This window comes from Mesoplodon mirus (genome assembly GCF_964341445.2).
Source record: "Mesoplodon mirus genome assembly, chromosome: 8".
Lineage (NCBI taxonomy): Eukaryota > Metazoa > Chordata > Mammalia > Artiodactyla > Ziphiidae > Mesoplodon > Mesoplodon mirus.
The window spans coordinates 75888670-75915911 of NC_138984.1; the positions used below are offsets into that span (position 1 = coordinate 75888670).

Below are 27242 nucleotides of genomic sequence, written 5' to 3' on the forward strand. Positions count from 1 at the left end.
TGTGGAATCTAGAAGAATGGTACAGATGAACTGGTTTGCAGGGCAGAAATAGAGACACAGATGTAAAGAACAAACGTATGGATGCCAAGGGGGGAAAGCGGTGGGGGGTGGTGGTGGTGGTGGGATGAATTGGGAGACTGGGATTGACATGTATACACTGATGTGTATAAAATGGATAACTAATAAGGACCTGATGTATAAAAAAATAAATAAAATTCTAAAATAAAAAAAAAAAAAAAGAATCCGCCTATCAGTGCAGGGGACACGGATTCGAGCCCTGTCCCAGGAAGATCCCACATGCTGTGGAGCAACTAAGCCCGTGCGCCACAACTACTGAGCCTGCACTCTAGAGCCCACGAGCCACAACTACTGAAGCCCGTGCCTGGAGCCCGTGCTCCGCAACAAGAGAAGCCACCTCAATGAGAAGCCTGTGCACCTCAACGAAGACCCAACGCAGCCAAAAAAAAAGAGCCTTCCTTTTCCTTAAAGATGTCAACCAAGCTAAGAGTTGCTGGGAATCAGGATTTTGAGTATTTGCTGATTTTAATGTTTACTGACAATCAGGGAACAGCTGTGCATCCACTTATGTCTTTATGTCTTCATAGGGCCATGAAGAGGTTTTCCTTTCCAATGGAAATGCCATTGGATGGTCAAAAATACCAGCATTCCCGAGAGAGCCACTTTGATAAGAATGATTGCGGTACAAACTGATAAAAGATGACCCAGCAAAGTCCCACCTACTGTGATTTTAAAAGGGGTAGTCAAATAGAGAGCACGAGAAACATTTATTTATATTTCTTTCCATAAAAGCTTGAGACTGCGGGCAGAAATATAAGTAACACCACAAGATGGAAATAGATAATGGAATTCAAGGTGAAGGGAAAATAAACTCAGGAGGAGAGTTACTACACAGACATGCGAACCAGAAAGTGAAGTCCCACAGAACTGCCAACAGGGGATGCAAATTTGGCCTAGAACTTCCTAGCAGTCAAAATGAGAAGAAATACAACAGTTACAAAACTAGTGTTTGTCAGTAAAAGCAAGTCCAGGGCTCAGGAGAAGTTCTGTGTATTCCAGCTCCGAGGCCAAAAGAAGCCTCCTCCTGTAGGTCTTCCTGAGGCCACAAGTTAGGTGCAAAGCCAGGTCAGACGACAGCACGGCACCCGAGTACCCCGGTGGCATGTGCAATTCTACCAGGGCAAACAGCTCTGTGTTTACCATACTACACTCTCTGCTGACTCTGCAGCATCCAGAGATAAAATCCACACTCCCTGGAACAGTGGTTATCAAGTTGGGCTCTAAAGAGGTGCTTTCAGAGTTCCACCAATTTTCTCTTGGAATTCAATTTCTTAGCCTTTAAATACAAAAAAACAAAACACCAGACAACCCCCACAAAAACCCCACCAAGAAAACCAAACAGGAAACGCAAGCAAATATAAAGCACAACACATTTTATCACACCGATCACCACCCTCACATTAAGTCTCCTCAAGGGCAGACTCTGGGTCAATGTGTCTCCTGCCATCTCTTCTCGTACATTTGAACTTCTTAAAAATGAGTCACCGATTAGGAAAGTTCTAATTCTGCGTTGGTATTCTGGAAATTCAAGCCTGCACACATCCATTCATATAAAATTGTACAAATAACCTACACATACATCACGTTCAAACAAATGACAGGCCAGGAGCAGGTACAACTAGTTGGCGTACACCCTCACCATGACCATGGCTATTAAGCCACCTGTACAGTAATAAGCATTGAACCACAACAAGGAAACATCATTAAGACTGGTCCCAACCATACTTTGAGGTCTGACCTTTATACCTATCATGAGGCATGCGAATAGCTGTATTACAATTCAATGTCAAGACAAAAAAACTTCTGGTTCTTTCTAGCTTTTGGATCAGATCAATTCAAGACAATACTAAGAAGATAAAATGAGCTGTTAGAAGATTTGTACCTCTGCAACTGCTTATGGATGTTAAGTATTTTTCCCTAATACTATACCACCAAAACAGAAAACAGAAATATTCTAGATGTTAAGCTGTTGATACTGTTCTGCAACCGTCAGAAGTCCCAGTCTCAAATTTTTGAGTTCATCAAAACCGCCTCATCATTCTCCCTGATGAATTTTATAAATTTTATAAATGTTACAAATCTGCATTTATAAAATACATACTAAAAAAAATTACTGGTTTGAAGTATTTGTATAGGTAGTTCTGTTTAAAATTTCATTTGACCGAAGGCCTTTTCTACTAAAAAATTTCGAAACCCCCTCTGGCTAGGGTAGTCCTATTATAGATACGGGGATACTGATCCCGTCAACCCTTGGAGATTGGGTGGGGCCCATCATTTCCAGCACTGAGCAGCCTTGCCAGCTGACGATATACCAGTCTAATCTAATATGATACCAATATAATCGAATACAAACACTATCCTCTTCTATGTGTGCCATGACAAGGTTGGGAAGCTCTGTGATGAACAAAGGAACTACAAATCCTTCTGGCAATTTTTCGTAAATCTGATTTCTTCCAACAGCTTTTGACAAGAGCTGCAGTGGAGAGGACAAAGTTGAGTTCTTTGGCAAGAAACTGAAGTGCAGATATTTCATACTCATGATTAAGGGCAGAGATGAGTGTAGAGTTTCATTCACTCCTGAAAAGTAAAGAGAGAAATCAAGATATGGGTGGTGGGGGAGACGATGGGATGTTTTCCCAGGCCTGCCACTTCCTAATTTTGACTCTAAGAAGGTCACTTCTTGAACCGTAGCTTTCTCAATTATAACATGAAGGGACTAAATCAGTAGCTCGTAACAGGGATTGAACACCAGAACTTCCTAAGAGCTTTAAAAAATACATAATGACAGCAGTAACATTCATACGTGCCAGGAAATGTTCTGAGCACTCCACATGTATTAACCCGTTTAGTCCCCACAAGAACTGTGTTGTAGGTGCTATTAACAGGTGAGGAAACTGCGGCACAGAAAGGTTGAGAAATTTGCCCAATTAAGTGGCAGGGCCAGATGGAAGGATCCAGAGCCTGTGCTCTTTAGTACAACTGCAGGTTACACTGACTCTCTCCATATGTATGTATCTCTGAATCTTCTGACTCAGAATCTACTGGACATGCAAATTTTGATTCTGGTGAGCACTCCTCATTCACGGCCACTTGAACTAGAAGAGATGTAAAGTTCTGTGATTCAGCCTGGAGATGAAAAAAGTGCCACAGACTTTTTAGTTAAATAAATGCTCAAATTCTTTGGCCTCAAAGATCTCAGTCAAAATTAAATGGGTTTGAAACGTAAGGTAGACAGCTAGTGGGAAGCAGCCGCATAGCACAGGGAGATCAGATCGGTGCTTTGTGACCGCCTGAAGGGGTGGGATAGGGAGGGTGGGAGGGAGGGAGACGCAAGAGGGAAGAGATATGGGGATATATGATTCACTTTGTTATAAAGCAGAAACTAACACACCATTGTGAAGCAATTATAATCCAATAAAGTTTAAAAAAAGTTAAATGGGTTTGGCTTTTAACAGCTAAATTGCATGGTATCAAACAACAACAAAAAAGATAATGAATAAAGAGAGAGTAGGAAAAATTTAGGAAACAAAATGTTATGTAGCTAGTTAAGTAGACAGACTACACAGGGTTACTTAAGTAGATTAAGTAATGGAGTAAAACCTAAGCCTATAAATGGGCAGTAACAATATTTTCATAATTTTTGGCTTACATTTGGGGGTGAAGATGAAACATTTTGGAAAAACCCTTGGAAAGTATCAGTGCTCCCATCCAAATGGGCCAGAGGTCTCTTTGTCCCTAGGATCACAGATAACTGCCTCTTTGTTTCATCTTTAAAGAAACAATCCTTCTGCTACCAGAGTGGCCTTTGGAAAGATGGAACTCTGCACGTACATGCTGATACAGTAAGTCCCCTACATACGAATGAGTTCCGTTCTGAGAGCACGTTTGTAAATCCAACAAAGTTAGCCTAGGTACCCAACTAACACAATCAGCTATATAGTACTGTACTGTAATAGGTTTATGACACTTTTCACTCAAATAATACATAAAAAACAAACACAAAAAATAAAACATGTTTAATCTTACAGTACAGTACCTTGAAAAGTACGGTACAACAGCTGGCGTACCGGGGCACATGCGCATCTTTGAAAGTTTGCAACTTGAAGGTTCGTGTGTAGGGGACTTACTGTCATCCAGAAAATGTTAGTTTTTCATACAGATTCCCTCACAGACGTCTGAGTCATAGAGTCAGAAAGATGTTATGGCATAAAGAGAAAACGAGGAAGACAAGTGATCCTGGTCCCATAAGCAAGTTTAACCAATTTAGACAAGTTTAAGCCTGGTGTGGCCAGGTCAGTGAGGGCACAGACGGCCAGGAGGAGCAAGAGTCCATGTCCGCTGGCACAGCCATGAACTTGGTCAGGTTTGTTTGTGTTATGAGCGCACTTCCTCTCTAATTCTAGGTACCCCATTTAGGGAAACTTGTCCTCCTCTTCCTCCCACTCAGTCCCATGGCTCTCTTACAAAATCTCTTCTCAAAAGTCTCCAGTCTGAAGCCAAATGGTCCTATCAAGGGAGTTGCAGAGCATGTTATTAAACAAAAAGCAACGTTTTAAAAAGTGTAAGCCCCTAAAACTGAACTATAAAAATTTATGAAAATAATGACATGTTGGAGGAATATATAGATCGAATGGTTGACCATAAGGGCTACATCAGCAGAAAGTTTCCAATATACATTATTCCATCTGACAAATAATCAGGTTTAATTACTAGTCTCTCTTCTGCACTGAAGAGGCATCAGTCTGGAACTGACGTGTTGTTTCTTTCCACTTAATAGCCCTATCAAAAGCACACAAATTCATAAAGCAGACAGGTACTCAATTTGAATTTGCAGAGGGTAGATGAGAATTTGCCGGCAAGAATAAAAACCAAGCTCTTCCTCCTGATCCTTATATATGTTAATGGTACCAAACTCCCAGTTTCCTACACTCAAAATTTTAAAAATTTTACACTCATCGACTCATCTTCCTCTTTGGACCTACTCTCCTCCCAGTGAAGTACAAGCCTTCTTCTGGGATTAAAGAACCCCATGATATGGTCCTAGTGACGACCAGACAAGGCAGGCAGCCAGGCTAGTACTGGCTTTAAACCTGGGCTTGAGCTACTCATCCAGCCAAGAAGACTCATTCAAATGCCAAGCTTTTCTTGATGCCCGCCCAATCATATGCAGTCACGCCCTATCTTCTAATCTCCATAGCACTTTCTGTCTCTCATATGATACACCACATTCTGATCTACATGATGTGTGAAGTTTATTTTCCATATAAGACAAGAACCTCCCTGAGGGTAGGAAATGGGCCTTACCCAGTGCAGTATCTAGCAAAATCAAAGGCACGATGCTTAACAAATAATGGAATTCACCACTCACTTACTTCTACTTTAATTTCTCCTCAGAAGAGGTTTGGTCTGATGTTTTAATCAGATTTATACTTCTAGTAAAATTATAATGCTATGTTAGGCCATTTTGTAAAGCATTGTTGTTTGGATTTGTTAGATGGGGATCCCTAAAAGAATGTTTCTTTTTGTAATGCACTAAACCTTTCAGGCATCAAGCAAATGACATACCTTCTCTGTACTGTGTAATCTCGGGGAGCGGCACGCTAGACAGCTAACCAGGAGCTGAGCTGTGTATAACCGGCTACATTAGAAGGGATTACTTTGTTAGATGTCAGGAAAGATGAGTTCCTCCTCTATCTTCCCGCCTTTACCTTGAGCTTTTGATTCTGTTGGCTACTCAAGCGGACTTAAAGAAAGCTGCTTTTTCTAACAAAATCTTGTTAAATCTATCATGGCTGAATATCTCTTTTAGGATCCTGGAGAAATGAGTCTTTTTATAGCTTGTGGTATACAGAGGAACCTGGGCACTGATGAAGGGAGGATGAACATAATGAACCGGCATTCAGAGTATGTTTGGGGAAGTAGAAAGCACAGTGGTTCGGAGTATGGGCTCTAGAGTCAGACTGTCCAGGCTCAAGTCCCAGCTCTACCATTATCAGCTGAATTATCCTGAGCAATAAGAGAAGGAAACCTCTCTCAACTCCATCTTTAAAATAAGGATAACAGTCAGACAGAGAAGACAAACATCATATGATAACACTTACAGGTGGAATCTAAACAAATGATACAAATGAACTTATTTACAAAACAGAAATAGACTCACAGACATAGAAAGCAAGCTTATGGTTACCAAAGGGGAAAGTGAGGGGGAGGGATAAATTGGGAATTTGGAATTAACAGATACACACTACCATATATAAAATAGATAAAACAACAAGGTCCCACTGCATAGCACAGGGAACTATAGTCAATATCTTGTAATAACCTATAATGGAAAAGAATCTGAAAAAAGAATATATATTTTCTAAAATTTTAAATAATTGACATTAAAAATTTTTTTAATTTATTAATTTAAAAAATTAATTAAAATTAACTTTAATCAATTAATTTTTTAAAAGAAGTTAAAAAAATAAAATGGGGATAACAATACTGCTCATAAAGTTGTTCTTAGGATTAAATAATAAGACATCTGGCACAGACCCTGGCACACAGGAAATATCTGTCAAAGGTTAGCTGCTGGCATTATTCAGGTGTTTACACATTATGCAGAAATGTTTTACATACATTTATTATAAAATGAAGATGGGGAAAGATGAAGGGAGAGGTTGTAAATTTCTAATATTCATGCTAACCCATTAAGGAAATTCTAAGTCAAACCAAGCACAATTGCCGAATATAGACTTAAGGCTTTTATTCCTGATCATACCTTCAAATTCATTTAATGGTTAAACACCCCCAAGCTGCTGCCACAGAAACCTAAGTTTCAGACAGAGGAACAGGGGATGAGCATAAAGTAAACTCCATCTGCTCTCACAGAGAAGGAGAGGATGCTCTTGAAAAAATTCTTGTGATTCTGGCCATTATCTTCAGTGTTGGTTTCCCAGTTAACTTCTGCTAAGGCTAACATTCAAATTGGTTTGCCAACAGTGTGTGCAATATTTGGGCAATACAGGGAAGAAGGCTCTTAATCATGTCTAGGATAACAAAATGAAACCCTTAAGAAAAAGGTCAACTGACAGTAAGGAGGGTTGGCTAAATCTCTCAATATCCATGCTTACCAGCAGATTTTACACGGAGAATAAATTAGAAAATAGACATAATTGAGGTTTTCTGCCAAAATATCAAATGCATGCATGCAGTAGGTACTTGGCAATAACTAATGTTTGAGGTTTCAATTACTTGTGATGACACTGAAAGTCTCTGACCTGTAGTAATTTAAAATTTTGCTGCGGTATGTATTTGAATCATGAGCACTCAGACAGAGGGAAGTGAGTCATGCAGCCAGTGAAGAACCATAGCCCATCACCCAGGGTCCATATTTCAAGAAGGTTTTGCTCTAATTGTGTAGCAGTAACTCTCAAGAAGGGATTAAATATTGTGTTAATTTTTGAAAATTGCCCACCCCCTAAAAAAAGCCAACTGATAGTTCTAATGATAAAAATAAAGAAAGAGCAAAGAGAGGTCTAAGAAAGAGACGGTTCTCTACTGGAAAGCAGGTATTTGTGGCGAATTTTTTTGATGCTGAAATTATTTTTGTGAAATTCTGGGATTTCCAAAAGTCTTCAAACTATATCTTGGTACGTCAAAGATCTATTGCACACAGAGTATTTCTTAAAGTGCCAGAATTCTTTCATACCAAGAAGGAAAAGGAAGCAATTAACATGAACAAGAAAACAAACGATTTTATATGGCTTATCCAAGAGATGACTAAGGAGATACATACTGTTAAATACACACTGTTGTTCCTAAACTCTGAAATCTGCTTTGAGTTCCATTTTTAGAGGAAAAAAAAGATCACAAAGATGATATATATCTTGCTCAGTGTCTAATGCATCCTGTTTTACTCTTTGACTATATAGATCCTGACTGGAATATTGTCCATGAAGAAAGAGTTAAATTACAATTAATGACTCAATATTTTGATGCAATAGATTGGCACACCTTTTTAAAACAGTGAGATAAAGTCTGAAAACTTCACATCTTAGATCACACTTTTCAGAAAATGCCCAATTTTCTTGGTCTAAGCCCTCTGTGAATTATTATGTGTCACCCTCTTATGCTAGTAATAATAAAAGAAGCCAAGTCCGAGAAACTATTGCTAATAGTATTTTATATTCTGAGAATCTTCTAGATCGATGAAGAAAGAATTATTGAGAGGATAAAATTTAGCTGCTTTACAGAACAAAAACACTTGGAACTTAAAAGAAATCCTATTATTTACCATATAAATAAAATCTATATATGCACAAGAAGCTATATAATAGCAACAGAAAGAAAAATGGCATGCATTTGCTAAGATTAACTATGGCAAACATCATCTTAACTCAATTTCACTTTTAGGGAGAGCTTTTTTTAAGTACTCCAGTCAATAAAACATTTTTGTTAAGGCACACATTTAATGAGAGAACTATTTTTTTTATCACTCTGTTTCTGTTAACTTTTCTTTTTCTGACTGTCTTTCAAAGGAATCTGAGAAATAAAATTTTGCTAGATACAGTTTTCAGTACCCTTGTAAAATGCAGTTTTAAAAAACCTAAAAGCTCAAATGGCTTTGGAATACAATACAGCTCAGTACGTCCAAATTTCAATTATCCTAGAGGCGGTGGATACCAAAGAAAAAACAATCTGTGGGTCTTTCATTGTTGATGTGTGTACACTATGACCACCACCGCCGCTACCACTAAGACACTACTTCAACTTGCCTAGAAACGTCACTTGAAGGGTAAAGTATGCCTCAAAGAGATACGTCAGCTTCTAATTTAACCCTATATCAAGAGCTATGGGTCTGTAAGATTCACAAGTCTGACTTTAGAATAATACTGAATGTAGGCAATAAAATCTTTTGGTCCATGTCTTTCATGTCTGTACAGCTGTCTGAATACTCCATGTGGGGGGTGTGTGTGTGTGTTTAATACCCCATGTGGGCTGTGTGTGTGTGTGTGTTTAATACCCCATGTGGGCTGTGTGTGTGTGTGTTTCTTTCCTAAAGTAAATGTATTAATAACTTAGGGTATGTTCAGGCTTCTTGGACTGAGTCATTTGGGGATACCTGAATGGCCTTGCGTTACCTGGCTTTAAAGTCTCTCTTCAATTTGAAAGTGAGAATCAGATCACTTTTGGGTGGAGTGATTTTTCCTACTTCATCACAGGATCATTGTTTTGTTTTCAATTTAAGGTACTCTCATTTCATGCACTTTATATAAATTCCAAAGGATTTCATATATACCCGGGATTTCCTAATAGTGGGTCTGTCAGGCCCTTGTTACTTTCAGGGTAAACACTTAAGGTTTAACTTCCTATTAGGGTTAAAGGTTGATTAATTAAGCATAAAAAACTGTATTTAACTTACTAGAATGCCTTCACTTTCAGATTTACCTTAAAAGTAGCCTAATGATTTTGAAATAAAAGGGATGAACATTTTATTCCAGGGTAAAGAGAAAAGAACTTTCAGCAGATAAAACTGCTTAAGAAATTTTAGAGTTACAGAGATAAATGGAAATGTATAAAGAATTATTCCTTATCATTTTAAGTTGTCCATTTTCCTAACAGTTGCCCTGACTTTTTACTATAGTCAGAACTTAAATTATTCTTTTAAAGTCAGTGTTCAACAAAAAAACTAGTGGTTTCCGAGAAGTATTTAGTTCAGTGGGCCCTGTTTGTGGCTTATACGAATGAATAAAAGCATGGCCACATCTGGGGAACACAGGGAGAGGCTGGAGTTTAGGGTTTGAGAGAGAATCAGTGAGAGTCTGTGCCCTTCCTGTGCACTCTCTCTCAGTTAGAGCAACTCACATTTTCACTTTATTCAAAGCTAAAACCTTACAGTCATTTTTAATCATGCTTCAGTCCCCGCGTTCCTATCTCTAAGGCGCCCTGCCGTCCCAGTGCCTCTCCCCTCCATCGCCTATCACCACCCTGGTTCAGGGTCGCATCGGCTCAGCCTATGACAGCCCTCTTCTCCAAGCCAACCTTCTGACTTCCGTTGTAATTACCATCCTGAGAAAAAAAGAAAACACTGAATTTTGCTTCTCTTCCACTCCAAGGGCCAACTTCTCCTCTGTAGCTAAAGAATAGACTCCACACTTTTCAGCTTATTATTCAAAGTGCTAACGATACGCTCCCAAACTGCATCTCAGCCTCTCTTTGCTCTGCATCCACACTCTCCACTCTGGGCACCAGGAGCCCTGGCTAACGAACAACTGCTGAATGGCAGCTACGTACCAAGAAGTGTTCTTTGTGCTTTCTTAAACATCCAAGCACACTCACATCTCTTGGGCCCTTTCGGAGGCCTGGAGGACACTATCATTTCCACCCCGCATGAAATCTACCTTGTCCTTTAAGGTTGAGAATCATCTCCTCCCCGAAAGCTATCCCAATCCCCTGGTATCGAGGTTAACGAAGACTTTCTCCGACCCCTCCCAGAACACTGCACTGATTATAACATTTACTTTATTCTGTCTTAAATTAGGGTTGGCTGTTTATGTCTGCCTCTGTTGATCTGTGTTGCTTTTCCGCTTCGCCTTTTTAAGAGTTGCATTATATTCAAAAGAATAAGGAAAACTTGCAGAAAACAGAAAACAAAGCGCTAGGAAATAAAAATATACTGGATATTACAACCAAGGAAACATTCTGTATCAAAAATATTTCCTTTTAATTAGTAATAGGCTATAATATTATAGGCTACATTTAATTTCACATTTATATAAAAATTATGTTTTACTGTACTTTGAAATGAATTAGATATCTATTGAATGAAAGGGGAAAAAAACAAAACAAAACAACTGGTTGACCAAGGATTGGTTTGGGAATGAGAAAAAGGTTGTAGAAGGTGGGAGGAGTAGAAATACCTCATCTTGCTTTAATATCAATAGACTTTTTCCTTTAAAATAAGCTGTTGATACACTGAGTTATGCAGACCTTTTCATGTGATGTCAGTATCACAGAAATGTCCATCCTTGGCCAACAGAGACCCACATATTTGCTCCTACTGCAAACCAGGAAGAACTATAGACCAAACCTTGCACCCAAATACTGTTTCTGTTTGTTTGTTTTTATTGGACCAAATACTGTTTTTAAATTTTCAGAAAAAATAGTTGGGACACAACAAAAGACTTTACAGTATTATGACAAGGAATAAATCAGGGGTGAGTGGCATGAGGATAAAACTAGTCTTTTGTGAGTGAAGTGCTTCTTCCCCCACCCCCTGCCCTCCCCCCTTGTCCCCCCCAAAAAACGCCTCAGGGAGAGAAGGTTGGTGGTTCATGTTAATATAACCTATTCTCTGGCTTTCCCAGGTTTCAGGATCAGAATCTGGTATTTTCTCCTTAATTTAAAATGTAGGATTACATATAATTTAAATTTATTCTAGTAGTTAGGATTTTGAGGAGTAAAGGCTCAGGCGTGGGGAGACTAATATTTGCTCAATGACCTAGACTGTGGACCAGCTCCTTTCCTTATATTACTTGATTTAATCCTAAGCACAACCTCATGATATAAGCATTATTTGACCCCTTTTACCGGTTACTGACTGAGAATAAGGCACTTGCCTAGCACTGTGGTAGGTAACTCTGGGGCACCAAAATCTTGCCACCCTGACCACCATGAGTTTATACTGTAGGTAAGAAATCTGTGAAGATGATATGCTGTCAGCATTACACACACTCACAGACGTGCTGCTACGTAGCAAGCCCTTGGAGAACAGAAATGTATGGAAGTAAGATGCTGACTGGGAGGTGGGGATGCATAAAAATAAATAAGGAGAAGTTAGTGTGGTCCACGCATGAAGGAGGCAGGGGGAGCTTAGACTCGACCTTGGAAAATCAAGAAAGGGCAACGGAGAGGCCCGAGGGGAAGCAGCAGCAGGAACAAATGGTTCTCGCTTGTCACCCCTCAGGGAGGGAGGGAGGGAGGAACCACCCAATTCTTCTGGCTCTGAGAACGAAGACAGGCCACAGAAGAAGCCGCAGGGCTTGGTGACTAAGAGGATCATGGGAAATAGCCAACACTGCTCCAAAGCTTCAACCTGGGGAGAGTAAATGTGGAAAAGTGACGGTTTGGAGAGGAAGGAGATAGTGTTGAATGTGAGGTGCTAGTAAGATATTCAAGTGGAAAAATCTGCAGAAAATTGGAAAGAGTGGGAACAACCCTCTGAGAGGATGGGGCTGCAGAGGAACAAGCCAAGAAAACTTAAATCAAATGAGCAAGGAGTTGGGCTTCCCTGGTGGCACAGTGGTTGAGAGTCCGCCTGCCGATGCAGGGGACACGGGTTCGTGCCCCAGTCTGGGAAGATCCCACATGCCACGGAGTGGCTGGGCCCGTGAGCCGTGGCCGCTGAGCCTGCACGTCCGGAGCCTGTGCTCCGCAACGGGAGAGGCCACAACAGTGAGAGGCCCACGTACTGAAAAAAAAAAAAAAAAAAAAAAAAAGAGCAAGGAGTTGAGGAGATGTGCACAACAGTGAAAACAAGCCAGAGGAAATAAGGGAGATGGAAGACGCCATGCAGTTTCGGCTGAAACTTGAAAGAAAAATGCAAAGGGTTAAGGTAGTGAGAAAATGGCAGAACCAACAGCCGTCAGCTCATCTGCCTAGAAAACCTGCCAGAGAAGTTGGAAGGGCAACACAGTCAGGCAAAGTTTTTTGTTTGGCTTGCTTTTAGAGAAGGCGGAGAATGAAGATTATCTAAAGGTCAGGGGGTAAAAGATGAGTCCTTTCTGTCACCCAGCTCATTCCATTTCCTAAATGTGCTGGTTAACTGGACTGATGTCTTCCTTTTGAGCAGACAACACGTTAGACATAGGGTGCAGAGCTGCAGCAGCCAGAGTGGCCAGGAGGTCCCAACAAGACTTCCTATATATACACACATCACAGTGCAGAAGTTCGCTAGAGCTGGTCAGCTTCTTTTATCAAATCCTCTTAGAAAACTGATCTCCTTTTACTCCCTATCCCCTGACCACCATCACCACTGTCACATCCCACAGCCCAGTCCTTCAGACCAGTGTCCTTCAAGTCACCGAAACTGACTACCCTCCAGTGTGAGCCCCCTTTCTCTCAGCCATGTTGACCTACACTTTCTAGTGTCCCAAGTCCCTCTTTGACTTGGGCTGAGGCTGCTTTTTCACTGCCATCTCTTGTGTTGACATCTGCTTTTTCACTGTCATTTTTTCTAACATTATAGCATCTGTATGTTCTACTCCAAACATAGCTTTTTATAAATACTTTCTGTCTCCCTCTCCAGTTTTCACAATCCTCATGTCATTCTTGCCTTCAGGTTTCATGCATTGTTTGTATGTTATCAAGTCTGTTGCAAACATTCTTAGGTATCTTTTTCCATTTTTCTGTTACATAACCCTCTAAAATATCCAAGTCCCCTAGAGACCCAAATTACTTGTTTCAATTGTTGCCCCTCCTACAATTCACGTTAATTTGTAAATTACAGTGCTAAATTTTTATTTCTAAAATATATATTTTTTAGAGCTATGAATTTACACCTATCTTTTCTGAGAAGCTTCTGAAACTTTTCTAAAAAATCTCTAATTATGTCCACTCAGTTTTTTAAGCTCTAGGATGAGTCACTTTTCCATAAGGTTCTTGTCACTTCCATGTGGCCAACTAGCTATTCTTTACTGGAAACAATTAAGTCCAGAACAGGAATGCTCCTTTTTGCTCTCTCCACATTTTAAGACACAAAATTGTCAACCAGACAAATCTGGTACTTATTAGATGCTCTGTGTTAAATGGAACAAAGCTTTCAGCAGATATTGACATAGAGTTCTCTATTACTGTATGTCTTGCCTCTGTATAATAACATAAAGAAAACTATCATCAGAGCTAAATATCAAACCTGGGGTTTTGCAAATGATAGGAGAGAGTGAGTGGCAAACCATTATTGCTGCTATTGATAACAGCGAAGAGACTGATGTCTACACATGCTGAGAAAATCCACGTATGTCAGAGAGACCAACAACAACAAAGGAATGAATTTTTCAGGAAAGATGATCAAATGCTCTTCTGCTGCATTTGGAATATGATTTGACTCAGTAAAAAAACTGCTGGTTTAATTTTTCAAATACATATTTACTGCATATAAAACGTGGTATTACTCTATTATTTTATGGTTGTTTAACTCTATCCCCTTAATATTACAACTCACCTTACAGGATTCAAAACTAGCTGAGGAACAATTTGTCTTCTGAAATCCTTTCCCCTTCTCTTACACCTCAAGAATGTGAGGGTTAATTTCATTCTTTTGTGTCCTACAAAGTTATATTTTTAGCTCCTTAGACTTTAGGTGCTCTATCTACCTGTAATTATGTTGCAAAAGCAGAGGAAGATGGCTGTAAAGGTCAACAGCAGACAAGATAGCAAAAAGGCCTATTTGTGGTCTTGAACAGCTGCAACAGGGCAGGGCGTGCCTGGCAAAATTCCATCTGACTCTGGTCAGGCATGACAAACCCCAAGAGCTGGACTTGCTTTCAAAGTCATCCCTAGCACAGGACATTATTTCACTGCCCTGGGAGCAAAGGCTGCAGTCAAAGTCCAAAGGGGCTGATCAGAAGGGTAACGCAGGAAAGGCGGAGGGAGGGTCCTGAGGGTGACGGCCTTCGGAAGGCTCTCCAGATGCTGACGAACCACCTCCCAGTGTCCCACCCTCCTCTCTAAAAACACAACAGAGCAAAACCACCATCGCTCCTGATGGAAGGCCAGATGTTACTTTTAGTTCCAGTTGGCAAACGCTGCCCAAGTAAGTTTTGAAAAAATTTTTTTTCTTAAAGCAAGAAGTAATAAATTTATACTTTACCCAGTACAACAAAAATAAGATGCTATTAATCGTATGTTTAGAAATGGAAATACTTTTCAGGGAACAGGAAACATTCTTTAGTGGACACCCTTTTCCACAGTTATATAAAGTTCTGTTTGTGAGGGACCACGATTGTCTTTGGATAAATAAAAGAGGCTGTTGTACGTGTAGGCTTTTATAGATTAAAGTGATTGGAGGCTTTTAGTCTTTACACTGTGATCTTTGCAATGTACAGTGCTTCTGGCTCCTTGGTTTAAACTAGTGCTTTCTTCCTTAGTTAATGTGATTGCAGCAAAGTAGCATACTTAAATTCCGTTTATCGACAACCATATGATGCAAATTTCCTTTGGAACAAAGTTATACATGTATGCACATTTCATCTCAGGACACAGCAAGGGTGGCAGTGAGAAGAGGAATAGGAACTTTGGGATTAAGAATGCCCAGAGCTGAGGACTTCCCTGGTGGTGCAGTGGTTGAGAATCCACCTGCCAATGCAGGGGACACAGGTTCGAGCCCTGGTCCGGGAAGATCCCACATGCCGCAGAGCAGCTAAGCCCGTGTGCCACAACTACTGAGCCTGCGCTCTAGAGCCCGCGTGCCACAACTACTGAAGCCCGCGCACCTAGAGCCCGTGCTGCACAACAAGAGAAGCCACCGCAATGAGAAGCCCGCGCACCGCGACGAAGAGTAGCCCCCGCTCGCTGCAACTACAGAAAGCCTGCGCGCAGCAACAAAGACCCAACACAGCCAAAACTAAATAAATAAATAAATAAATTAAAAAAAAAAAAAAGAATGCCCAGAGCTGAGCGTGAACAACCCGGACCACAAAACTACAGGTGTGAGTGAAGACAGACTACCTTTGCCCCCCTGGCATTAGAGTCTATACCCATTTAGGATTAAGTTAGACTGTAACTACCTTTCTGACAAACAGTGACACCTAAAGTTTCTCTTATGATGAGACAGAATGGCCCCGAGAGGTGCTTCCACAAAATACGAGCGCTCCTCAAGAAGGAACCAGCCGTGTGTTTAAGCAACTCATAGCCTGCTTCTCATGCGCCAATAAAGTCAAATTCTACTGCGCAAATGCTCCAGTTTGTCTTATTGTATAGGCATTCTGTTGGTCGTCATGCGGACTGAAAACGCATCCAAGGACTGGAAACTTAGCAACCCTGTCAACTGTGACCAGAACGAGCGTTCACAGATTTGCCTTGCAGTAAACCTCTCTTATGACACAATTCATCTCCCTCTGTAATCTGATCAAGGAGATATTCAGGAGCTAAACACAAGGAACGACTTCTACTTACGGCTGACACAGCTTCACCAGGTCCTGGTCTGTGGTGTTGGGAGGCAGCCCCCGGATGTAGAGGTTCGTTTTGCTCAGCTGATCCCATCCTGAGCTGCTACTGCTGCTACTGTTGTTATTGCTGCTGGTGGTGCCGGGGCTGGGAGGGGCCATGGGGTGGGCCGGGACCAGAGACTGCTGGAAAACAAAGACGGCAGCGTTAGAACGCCGGACGGAACCGACCCGGCACCATTCAGAGGCGGTATGACCTCCCCAAGACGAAGTCACCAGGATATGCATACAGATTCATCTTCAGCTACTTTACCGCAGATTTTAATTTACACCTTAAAAAAGATCTGCTCACTCTGCAAAAACACCCTCTCCTTCAACATGAATAATAGGATTTTACTCAGCAGAATATTCTCTACCTACACCTGAAACAGGACTAAGTTTTGGTAAGATTTTATTCACATACTTTAAGGAACACATCTGATACTCAAAACGAACTTGCATGAAGTTATTGATAATATCACTTTAGTCTACAGTCATTTAGAAATCACTGGACTTTTGAAAAGGTTTTCAAATTCTGAAGGACACTTGATTGAAAGTTGCTGACAATTTTTTTGAGCTGATTCTTAAAAAAAAGCGGGGCTTCCCTGGTGGCGCAGTGGTTGAGAGTCCGCCTGCCGATTCAGGGGACACGGGTTCGTGCCCCGGTCCGGGAGGATCCCACGTGCCGCGGAGCGGCTGGGCCCGTGAGCCGTGGCCGCTGGGCCTGCGCGTCCGGAGCCTGTGCTCCGCAACGGGAGAGGCCACAACGGTGAGAGGCCCGCGTACCGCAAAAAAAAAAAAAAAAAAAAAAAAAAAGATTTCAAGTGTAAGAAAGTTAGAGTTCAGTCAAGGGGCTCAAATACGGAAGACTTCACCTAGTTCTAAGACAGGCCCATGGCTTCCTTGAGACATCCGGATAAGATTCACAGGTCGGCTGCCTTTCGCTCTGGCTAACCTTGTGAAATTGAACCCCTGTGAGAAGGGTGTAGAAGCTGGAAACCTTCCCAGGCCTGGCAGCAACCAAGGTAACTTTTACAAAGCCTGCAAGCCAGGCTCGGTGTGGTTTCAGTCGGCAGCCACCTAGGAAGAATGTCTGAAAGTGTACTCACATCAGATAATTGTTAACCAATCGAAAGAAACCACAGTTCTCTGTCCCTATGCCACACACATGACCTTTGAGGAAGTTAAATGGTTCAGTTTGACATGGGAGTCAGCACACCCCAAAGTGTCCTCACAGCAAATGCTCTGCAGTTTCACACCACGACAGGAATTTTTTTTACTTCACATCTTCTAAATAATGAAGAGACTAACCAAGGGCATCACTGACACTGAGTAACAGTTTGAAGATGTAAAATTAGTCACCAGACATTCAACAAGATTTTCAAATCTTACAGCTTGATTTTTACTACCATAAACAAGAAAATGAGGCATCTCTAGGACACAATTAAATTCCACTTTAGAAAGTTCAAAAAGTAGACCCCTTGCAATAAATATAACCTTGCTGACCTTGTCAGCAATCTCAACTTTCCAGGATAGATTATCTGGCTCTGCGCCCAGTTTCTGCCACGGCCACCCTAACTCCACAGTATCCTGAGGCACTGGGCGCCTCATGAATCTAGACATGTAACCATTTCTTCATGGCCTATATATACACTATGAAGATTGTTCTTCTCACTGCCCAGCGCCCTTGCTAAATTAAAATCAGAGTCCAAACACCACTTTATCTCAAGGGATTCTTTTTCAGAAAGGAGAGTTGCAAGAAGGGTTAACAACAGTCAATGTATAAATGAAGGCTGAACTTGAACCAGGAACATCAGCACTGCTTAATCCAAACAAAACTTGCCTGAGATCGTATCCTATCAAATCTATTTGATTTATGCCCTTAATAAGCAGTTGAACTCAAATCCTTTCCTCTCATCCCTGTTTTTCTCTAAGGGATAAAAAAACTGCTTTCCAGGTATAAACTAAGCCCTTCTCCTGCTCTGCCACTGTTGGCACCTCAGACCCCCAGCTGGGCCACACAGAGGTCTGTGTCCCTTCTCCAAAGTCACTCAATGTAACTGCTAGCTGCAACCTGCAATCAGCCAGGCACCCTCTATTTCTCACTTCAGTGGAGAACAGAGGGGCTGGGAAGTTAACACATACATCGCCACCCTGTCCCTAGCCTTCGATTTACACAAAGAACTGACAGTTGCAGACATCTAGGCAAGACTGTAGTTTTTCTTAAATCACCTCTGATTCACATCCGAGAACCCGTGCTTGCCTCAAACACAGCTTTTCACCATAGGACCTGGTGTGTTCAGCGCTGCAGTCGGGGGATGAAACGTGGTCACCTGGGGTGTGACAGGGGTCTGACAGAAGCTGTGGATTGGGTCCATGCCCACCTTGCAGTGGGATGACACCACCCAAAGAAAGTGAACCAGCAGTCATCTGAAAGACTGCATCCCAAGTCTGCCTCAGCTCTCATCTCTGCTCTTCTCTGGGGTGGAAAGTGGAGGGTCGGGCATGGACTTACACGATGAAAAGAAACATGTGGACGTGTGAGTTATCCGGAGATCTCTTGGACATGAAGGAGCAGGCTCTTATATATGTATCTATATTTGGCAGAAGCAGAGCCGTGATCTACACAGCTGATGGAAGGCGTCTTTGACCGACCTCCATATTTATGACGGCAATATCTTCCCATGCTGGAAGTAGGTGGGGAGTATATACAGTCTGTGCCTCCCCACTTTCTCTCTAACCTACTCTTTGGGGGAAAGAAATCTCCTAGTATTCCTATCCCAGCTGGGAGACGGGAGTTCCCGAATGCATCCTGAGGAGGATGACTGGTCTCTGGTGAGTCCTGGTGACGAAGGTTAAATTCAAATGTATCCTATTATCAGCTCTCAGAAATAGTTGATGACTAAAGAGAAGAAGCATTAAATTAGTCCAAGTTGTCCATTTTCCATTTTCTGGTACAGAAAATTTTAGATCAAAGATTGAGTTTTTAGAACTCATTGAAATTAAAACTTTAAATCCTGATAAAGACTTCCTCACGTTCAAAGAAGAAAATGCAAACACAATAAAGGAGTTTATTCCAAAATATTCAGAATGGGTTAATGATAATTGTAAGAGCAGGGTAATAATTATTGTCATACCCTGCGTGTTTCATATGTGCAAGACACTGTGCCATGTGTCACAGTGCCATGCATCATCTTACTTAATCCAAACGAGACAGATGCATTATTGTTCTCCCATTTTGCAGATCAGGAAACTGAGTCTCAGGAGACGTTAAGTAATGTGCCATGGTCACACTTTTAGTAGGCGGCAGGGCTGCAATTTGAACTCAAATCTGCCGGACAACAAAGCCAGAGCCCTTAATCTGTACTGTAAATGGCATCCAAAACACTGTCTATATCCTAAATGAACTATTAATATTATTTCATTTTTCTGTGCCCATTCTTCCTGCAACTTAAGTTATGAAATTCAAGTTTTTCTGAAATATGACACTTAATACCATTGGTGGCTAAGTTTTTTTAAGAAAAAAAAGTCAAAAGTCAACTTGTGCTTTTTTTTTTAACAAAACCCTTAAAAAGGTCAGTTTTTAAAATTCGACCTTATAAATCTTTTCATTAAAAGAATTCTGCAAACAATTTTGGAAAGCTACAGCACGTTACAGGCAAACATCAGAGTCACCATTTTAGGAAGGCTCCACTTAACCAGTGAAGAATGAAACCTTCACTCCCAGACTGAAACACAAACACTGACAAGTCTTTATCTACAACTTCAGAACCCTGATCAATTTAAAGCAATTACACTTTGTAGTCAAGTGCCTCAACAGCATGAACCGCAAACTTAAAAAAAAAAGAGAAAGAAAAAAAAAGCTTACAAGTGGACGATATTTTATCAAACTCCATTTTCATCACTGGTTGTCCTTTCACATTTTGCCCCTCAAAACCCCTAAGCTGCCCTAGAATTTGAAAAGACACTCCCCACCTTCCACCCCTTGGATGAAGCATGTGGACAATTTTCACAAATTCAACCTATTTATTTAAGGAACTGGGTGGCTGAATGACCACAGCTAAGTGCTGATCCATCCCACAAGAGCCTAGGAGCCTATAGCTCAGGCTTCTCTGGCCTAATCTCACTGCTTCAGGTCAGGTAAACAAGATACCTATCAAGTTATCTATCCAAGGGCAGGGAAAACAAGCTAATTCAGTTTTCACAATAACATTTAACTAGGCTGAATTCGCATGCCTAAAGTGATAGAAAAATAAAGTTGGTGGTGAATAAATGGGTGGCTCTGTTAGCAGAACCTCTCTGCACTCCCTGCAGGAGTGGGTGTGGGCACCAGCAGGAAGAGGGTTTGTCAGCACTCAGGGAGGACTTCCTGTGTGGACCACAATCAGGGAGGACTTCCTGTGTGGGCAGCACTCAGGGAAGACTTCCTGTGTGGACAGCTCTGATGCCTCCATCCCACCAGGAAAGCCCACTCACCTCCTACACTAAAAGACAGACACACAGCAACTACACATACGGTAAATCTATTTCTCTCCCCATCACATCACCCCTCACCCCAATGCACATTAAGAAGTCTCTTCTATATAAATGCAAATCTAAGTCTCTTTTAAAAATGGGATTAACCACATGTGAACTAAAAATATATTAGTAATCATGTACATTGTTGTAGATTTCTATTCAGCAAAGAACAATTAAAAAACAAAGACCTGTCAATATAAATTCTATTGTCTTATTTCCTTCCTATTTCTAATAGGCTTAAGAATAGTGCTCTGACCAATCTTATAGCTGAAGTTGTTCTTCCCTCCCCCCCCTCACTTAGGAACTTTCCTAAGAATATACTTTGAAGGGAAGGGAAACCTAGTATCTGCCTTTTAATTACCCTCAAGTCTTCTTTAAGGCTGTCATCCTTATAGTTTAAGGTTATAATCCATAATCCCTGTCCCCACCCTGCCACCCCCTACACACACACACACACACACACACCACCACCAAACAGCGGGGAGGTTTACCACATCAACTATTTCCTTTATCCAGAAGCAAAATAATCATTACAGTTGCTCCTGAGAGCAGACAGAAGTCATGGACATCATCATTTCTCCAGGAAATAGTATAATATCAAGCCTGGCGTGAACTGAGTACTACACAAAGGCACTAACATACTAATGCCATATACTGGTTCTTCTCCCAAAGCTTTCAATATACAAAGGAAATTTAATAATTTAGGGGAATTATGGAACGGGGATGGGGGGCAGATCATCTAAATAGGCCAATTTTGTCACAGTCAGAACATTTTTGTTGGTTTGTTTCCATTTAGACATCTGAGTGGTTCCAAAAGGGCTAGGAATAATAACTGAGAAAGATAAAGTTCCTGGCACAGGGAGCTGGGAAAGTACACAGCTGAGAAGTGGGAGGTGAGTTAGTGAGAGATGAGAAGCTGGCCAGGAAGCAGATGTTCTTCCGGGTAGGCCAGGAGGCGAAAGGACAGCACCGACATTAGCCCAGAACAATGGTGCCCCTACACACATGCAGGGTCTTACTCACCCATCATGTGGGAAGGAGGACAAATGGGCCGATATCAGGTAATCCCATTGGATGCCAGGATATCAAAGCTTAAAATCACATAGCTAATTAGTTAATGAACTGGGTCTCATATTGTCACTGCCCCTGGTTTGGAAACAAACTTTGTAGCCTCAAACTATGAAACTGAGCAATAGGTTATTCAGTATTTTTTTGCTGGATTCTGTCTGTCGAAGCAGAGAGGTCCATGTTGTATGTTAGCTATTTAAAAAACCTAAAACTAAAAATTCCCAAGGCTTCGTAATTAATATTCACTAAGATAGTTATCGAATCTCATCCTTAAATGTAAAGTTGCAATCTCTACATAGAAATCTCTTTACCTAAGTCCATCAGATAAAAAAAAAAAAAATTTCAGACGTGCACTGAAATTTTAAAAGGTACCATTCCGGTGAGTGATGCGGATAACGGAGGAAGCGAATGAGTGTGTGGGACCCGGGATTGGTGAGAAATCTGTATCTCCCTTGCAGTTTTGTTGTAATCCTAAAACTCCTCTTCTAAAAAAGTCTTTAAAAAACAAAAAAACAGGGACTTCCCTGGCAGTCCAGTGGTTAAGACTTTGCCTTCCAATGCAGGGGGTGCGGGTTCGATCCCCGGTGGGAGAGCTAAGATCCCATGTCTCGCGGCCAAAAAAACCAAAACATAAAACAGAAGCAATACTGTAACAAATTCAATAAGGACTTTAAAATGGGTCCACATCAAAAAAAAAAAAATCTTTAAATATGTTATTCACCGGAAAGCTGGAAGGCCAAGAAAGTAAGTGAGGGGCTTAAGACAACGGGTTCAAAACTTCCTTACCAGAAAGCACATTCATTAGGAAGGAAAAGCTTTTAACAGTGGGCTCCTGGCCTTATTTACCCTTAATTGCATCATGTAAAATGGTGTGGTATGTTATGGTTTCTAAAAGTAGTAAGAGTTCAACCAAGTTCTCATCCCTGAGATGAGAGGGATGAGAGGGCGTGGGACAGAAAGGTTGAAGGCGGCTTCACTGAGGGGGTGGATGGCTGAGGGGGCTGAATATTAAAGGCAAGTCATTAAAAACAGAGGAAGGGCAGTCCTGAAAGGGGTGGGTGTGTGGGGAGAGAAGAGCCGACCAAGATACAGACAGGAAGCACCATTCCTCATGAAGCCAGGGAAAAGACCAGCCTCTTTTCCTTGGTCTCTTCCCTTGGTTGGCTCAAGGGTATGCTAGGACAAGCTGATGTTTGGGATGGAGAAGGGATGGGGGGTGGGGATGACACTAGAAAGGTAGGAGGATTACCTAGAAATCGATATAGAATATGGATATAATGTCACACATGACTGTTCAGAGTCTCACAGGGAGAATAGAAAATTTAAAGATGATACATGAAGAGCATAGCTCGTGGGGGACATAAACCTAAGGAAATTCTCCCCCCTCCTCTCTACATACAAAAGAAAAATGACTGAATGGAAAAATCTGCATATCTGGAGTCCAGCCTTGCCTTGGCCAGTAACTGGAGCATCATTTCTGGGCAGCACAAGGTCCTCGCCTGGGAAATGAGCAGGTTAGACTGGGTGATTTCTAAGCTCCCTTCCATTTCCGAATTCTAAGGCTGGATAATGCTTCTGGCTGTCTCCAACTAAGGCATATCACGACAGAACCCAGCCAGGCCCCTGGGTACTCTTATCTACCTGCACCAACAGCCAGAGAAATGGAGTAAGAGGTTGAATCAGCAGACCCGAGAAAGAAGACTCACCCAGCTACATGCACAGCTAGAAGACAGACAGGAGTTGCACTGTGGTCCCACCTCCCTACACCACTTAAGCCAAGCACAGAGTCCCTATTTAGCCACAGATGTTTATGAGGAAATACAGTAAATACAGAAGCTATACTAAAAGTACAACTAAAGTTTAAAGAAACAAATTTAAAAAAAAATTTTTAAGATATAATATTCAGAGTTCTTATAGCCAGAGTGGTCTTCAGGTGAAAATATTATAGCTGAATAACTTGGACCTATTGAGACTTTTTGTTGGTTAACAGCCTCACATCTTTCTGTTTCAACATGTAATCAGTAAAAAGTTGCATTTCACATTCTATTTAATCTCTTATATATCAAAAGACCATGTAATAGCTCCAAAACCACCTTAAAAGAAAGTTCATAACAACCAGCTATTGGAACACAGTAAACAGAAAATCCTGCCAAACTCCTGGCACGAAATTGATTACTCTTCTGGATTCTGAATGCAGGTGCACAGAGTGTTTTTATTCTCTTTCTGGGTCTCAAATGAAGAATTTTCAAATCCACACCTGTTTTGTTCCTTGACACAGAGCCCTGCGAAGGGACAAGAACCAACTCTTCCTTTTTACTCAAAATAAATTGAAAAAAGGAAATTTCCTAAGGGAAGTGCAGCATTACCTTTATCATGACAGCTCAGAACACCTCTGCAAAGCCTGAATTTCCTGCCTCACCCCAATGGAGTTAGGATACCAGCATGGTCAACTTCCTTCTAGCTGTTTTTGTTTTTTTAACATCTTTATTGGAGTATAATTGCTTTACAATGGTGTGTTAGTTTCTGCTTTATAACAAAGTGAATCAGTTATACATATACATATGTTCCCACATGTCTTCCCTCTTGCGTCTCCCTCCCTCCCACCCTCCCTATCCCACCCCTCTAGGTGGTCACAAAGCACCGAGCTGATCTCCCTGTGTTATGCGGCTGCTTCCCACTAACTATCTATTTTATGTTTGGTAGTGTATATATGTCCATGCCTCTCTCTCGCTTCGTCCCAGCTTACCCTTCCCCCTCCCCATATCCTCAAGTCCATTCTCTAGTAGGTCTGTGTCTTTATTCCCGTCTTACCCCTAGGTTCTTCATTACCTTTTTTTTTTTTTCTTAGATTCCATATATATGTGTTAGCATACGATATTTGTTTTTCTCTTTCTGACTTAACTTCACTCTGTATGACAGACTCTAGGTCCATCCACCTCACTACAAATAACTCAATTTCGTTTCTTTTTATGGCTGAGTAATATTCCATTGTATATATGTGCCACATCTTCTTTATCCATTCATCCGATGATGGACAATTAGGTTGCTTCCATCTCCTGGCTATTGTAAATAGAGCTGCAATGAACATTTTGGTACATGACTCTTTTTTAATGATGGTTTTCTCAGGATATATGCCCAGCAGTGGGATTGCTGGGTCGTATGGTAGTTCTATTTGTAGTTTCTTAAGGAAATTCCATACTGTTCTCCATAGTGGCTGTATCAATTCACATTCCCACCAGCAGTGCAAGAGTGTTCCCTTTTCTCCACACCCTCTCCAGCATTTATTGTTTCTAGATTTTTTGATGATGGCCATTCTGACTGGTGTGAGATGATATCTCATTGTAGTTTTGACTTGCATTTCTCTAATGAGCTGTTTTTAAAACTCTATGTACAGTACAGTTTGTATCTTCTAGCATTTTTTGTAAGTAAAGAATTATTGCTGAGATTGCAAAGTCCTCAGGGTGGAAATTACCTATTTAAAAATATACTTTCTTTACACTACACAACACTTATTGAAAGTACTATAAAGTGATTAACTAAACATAAAGTTAGAAAAATATGAGCCAGCTTACCCCCCAAAAACCCCAAATGAATTTTTTTTTTTCCAAGATGCAAAGGGACATGTGAATAAGCTTGCAATATTATGGGTTTCACAAATTAGCCCCTGGAGAAAAAAGCATTATCTGTACTTTCAGGAAACTGAACAAGTATTTGAAATCTTCCCATAATAATAATAATACAAAAAATGAAATCATATCTGACCGTGTTGTGATTTGTATATAGCCAAAGTAAAACATCAACAGGAAAAACGTTTTGAGTTACTACAACTCAAAAAAATTAATAATCACATTTATTGCTTTTTCATGGTAAAATTTAGCAGTTTACATCTGACGCAATATGGATAATTAGTGTAGGACAGCTTTTTGTTATGTATCTCTGTGTATGTATTTCTACGTAAATGTCTGTGAGCAAATAGAAGGGATTAAGCAAATGGTTGTCTCTGAGACACACTGCCTCTGAGACACAAAGCACAGTGGCTTTTTTTTTTCTTTTTTGCCTGAGATCCACCTAGAAAATTTATTTTTTGCCTGAGATTGAAACACTGTATACACATACAGGCAAAGACGTAGAAGTTATTTTCCTTTACCGTATAAAATGTACCCTAACAGTACCTTTTCTTGCCTATTTCCTTAAATAAGAAATGCTGGTAGCGACTTAGTAGTGGCCTACTAAATTGATTCCACACCCCACTAATACCGCCGCTTGCAGGTTACAAAACAGTGTTCTGCTGCATTTCTCAAACTTTGATGTGCACAGGAATCACTTGCATTGTTAAAATGCAGATTTTGACTCAGCCACTTGGGTAGAGCCAAGATTCTGCAGTTCTAGCAAGCTTCTGGGTGTTGCCCATGCATAAGGCAGGACTGAAGGCAATAAATACTCTTGGTGAGTGACAGTGAATTCTGGAAAGGGCCCTTTCCAACTTTAAGAAGGAGCAAGGTGCATCTACCCATAAAATGAAATGAAAACCTCTGTTCATCTGCTTTCCAGAGCTGAGAGAGACATCAAAGATCACGCAGTCCAGTAATTCTCAACCGGAAGTATAAAAGAATATTAAGAGATGGGTGGGGAGTGGAGATAGGGGCAGTATTTTTATTTTTACTCAGGAAGGCTTGACTTTTAAAATGTTGATAAACAGTGATCTAATTCAATACTTTACTTTTCAGGAAACCCCTCTGAGGCCCAAAGAAGTCAAAGCACGTATATGTCCAATGTCGTACAGCTAATTCAAGGCAGAACTAGGTCTCCCTTCCCACCAGTGCTGTCAAAAGGCACCAGCCCTTACTTGCTACAAAGATTGTAGCAATTATAATGGTACATGCCAAGTTTTCTCAATGAGTCTTAAAAAGGAAAACTGACGTGCTAGTCTTGTTAAGGCATCATAGAAGAAGTATGTATTTTGTACTGCCTCTTTTACACCTCATATTTTATTTTAATTAATTAATTAATTTTTTACATCTTCATTGGAGTATAATTGCTTTACAATGGTGTGTTAGTTTCTGCTTTATAACACAGTGAATCAGTTACACATATACATATGTTCCCATATCTCTTCCCTCTTGTGTCTCCCTCCCTCCCACCCTCCCTATCCCACCCCTCCAGGTGGTCACAAAGCAGCGAGCTGATCTCCCTGTGCTATGCAGCTGCTTCCCGCTAGCTATCTACCTTACGTTTGGTAGTGTATATATGTCCATGCCTCTCTCTCGCTTTGTCACAGCTTACCCTTCCCCCTCCCCATATCCTCAAGTCCATTCTCTAGTAGGTCTCTGTCTTTATTCCTGTCTTACCCCTATACACCTCATATTTTAGATTGCTTACTTGGATGTCCAA

General features: G+C 41.0%; 1 protein-coding gene across 11 annotated transcripts in view; it reads right to left on the bottom strand.

Moving 5' to 3' along the window:
* The window catches only part of RBMS1 (RNA binding motif single stranded interacting protein 1), a 211904-nt gene that overhangs the window by 78381 nt on the left and 106281 nt on the right, over positions 1-27242 (bottom strand). For 8 of the 11 annotated variants that reach the window (XM_082629972.1, XM_082629966.1, XM_082629975.1 and 5 more), the window contains exon 2: positions 16237-16412. In XM_082629972.1, coding sequence (XP_082486098.1) covers positions 16237-16412 — 176 coding nt within the window. The remainder of the gene's footprint in view (positions 1-16236; positions 16413-27242) is intronic. The other 3 variants (XM_082629973.1, XM_082629969.1, XM_082629971.1) reach the window with 1 other exon arrangement.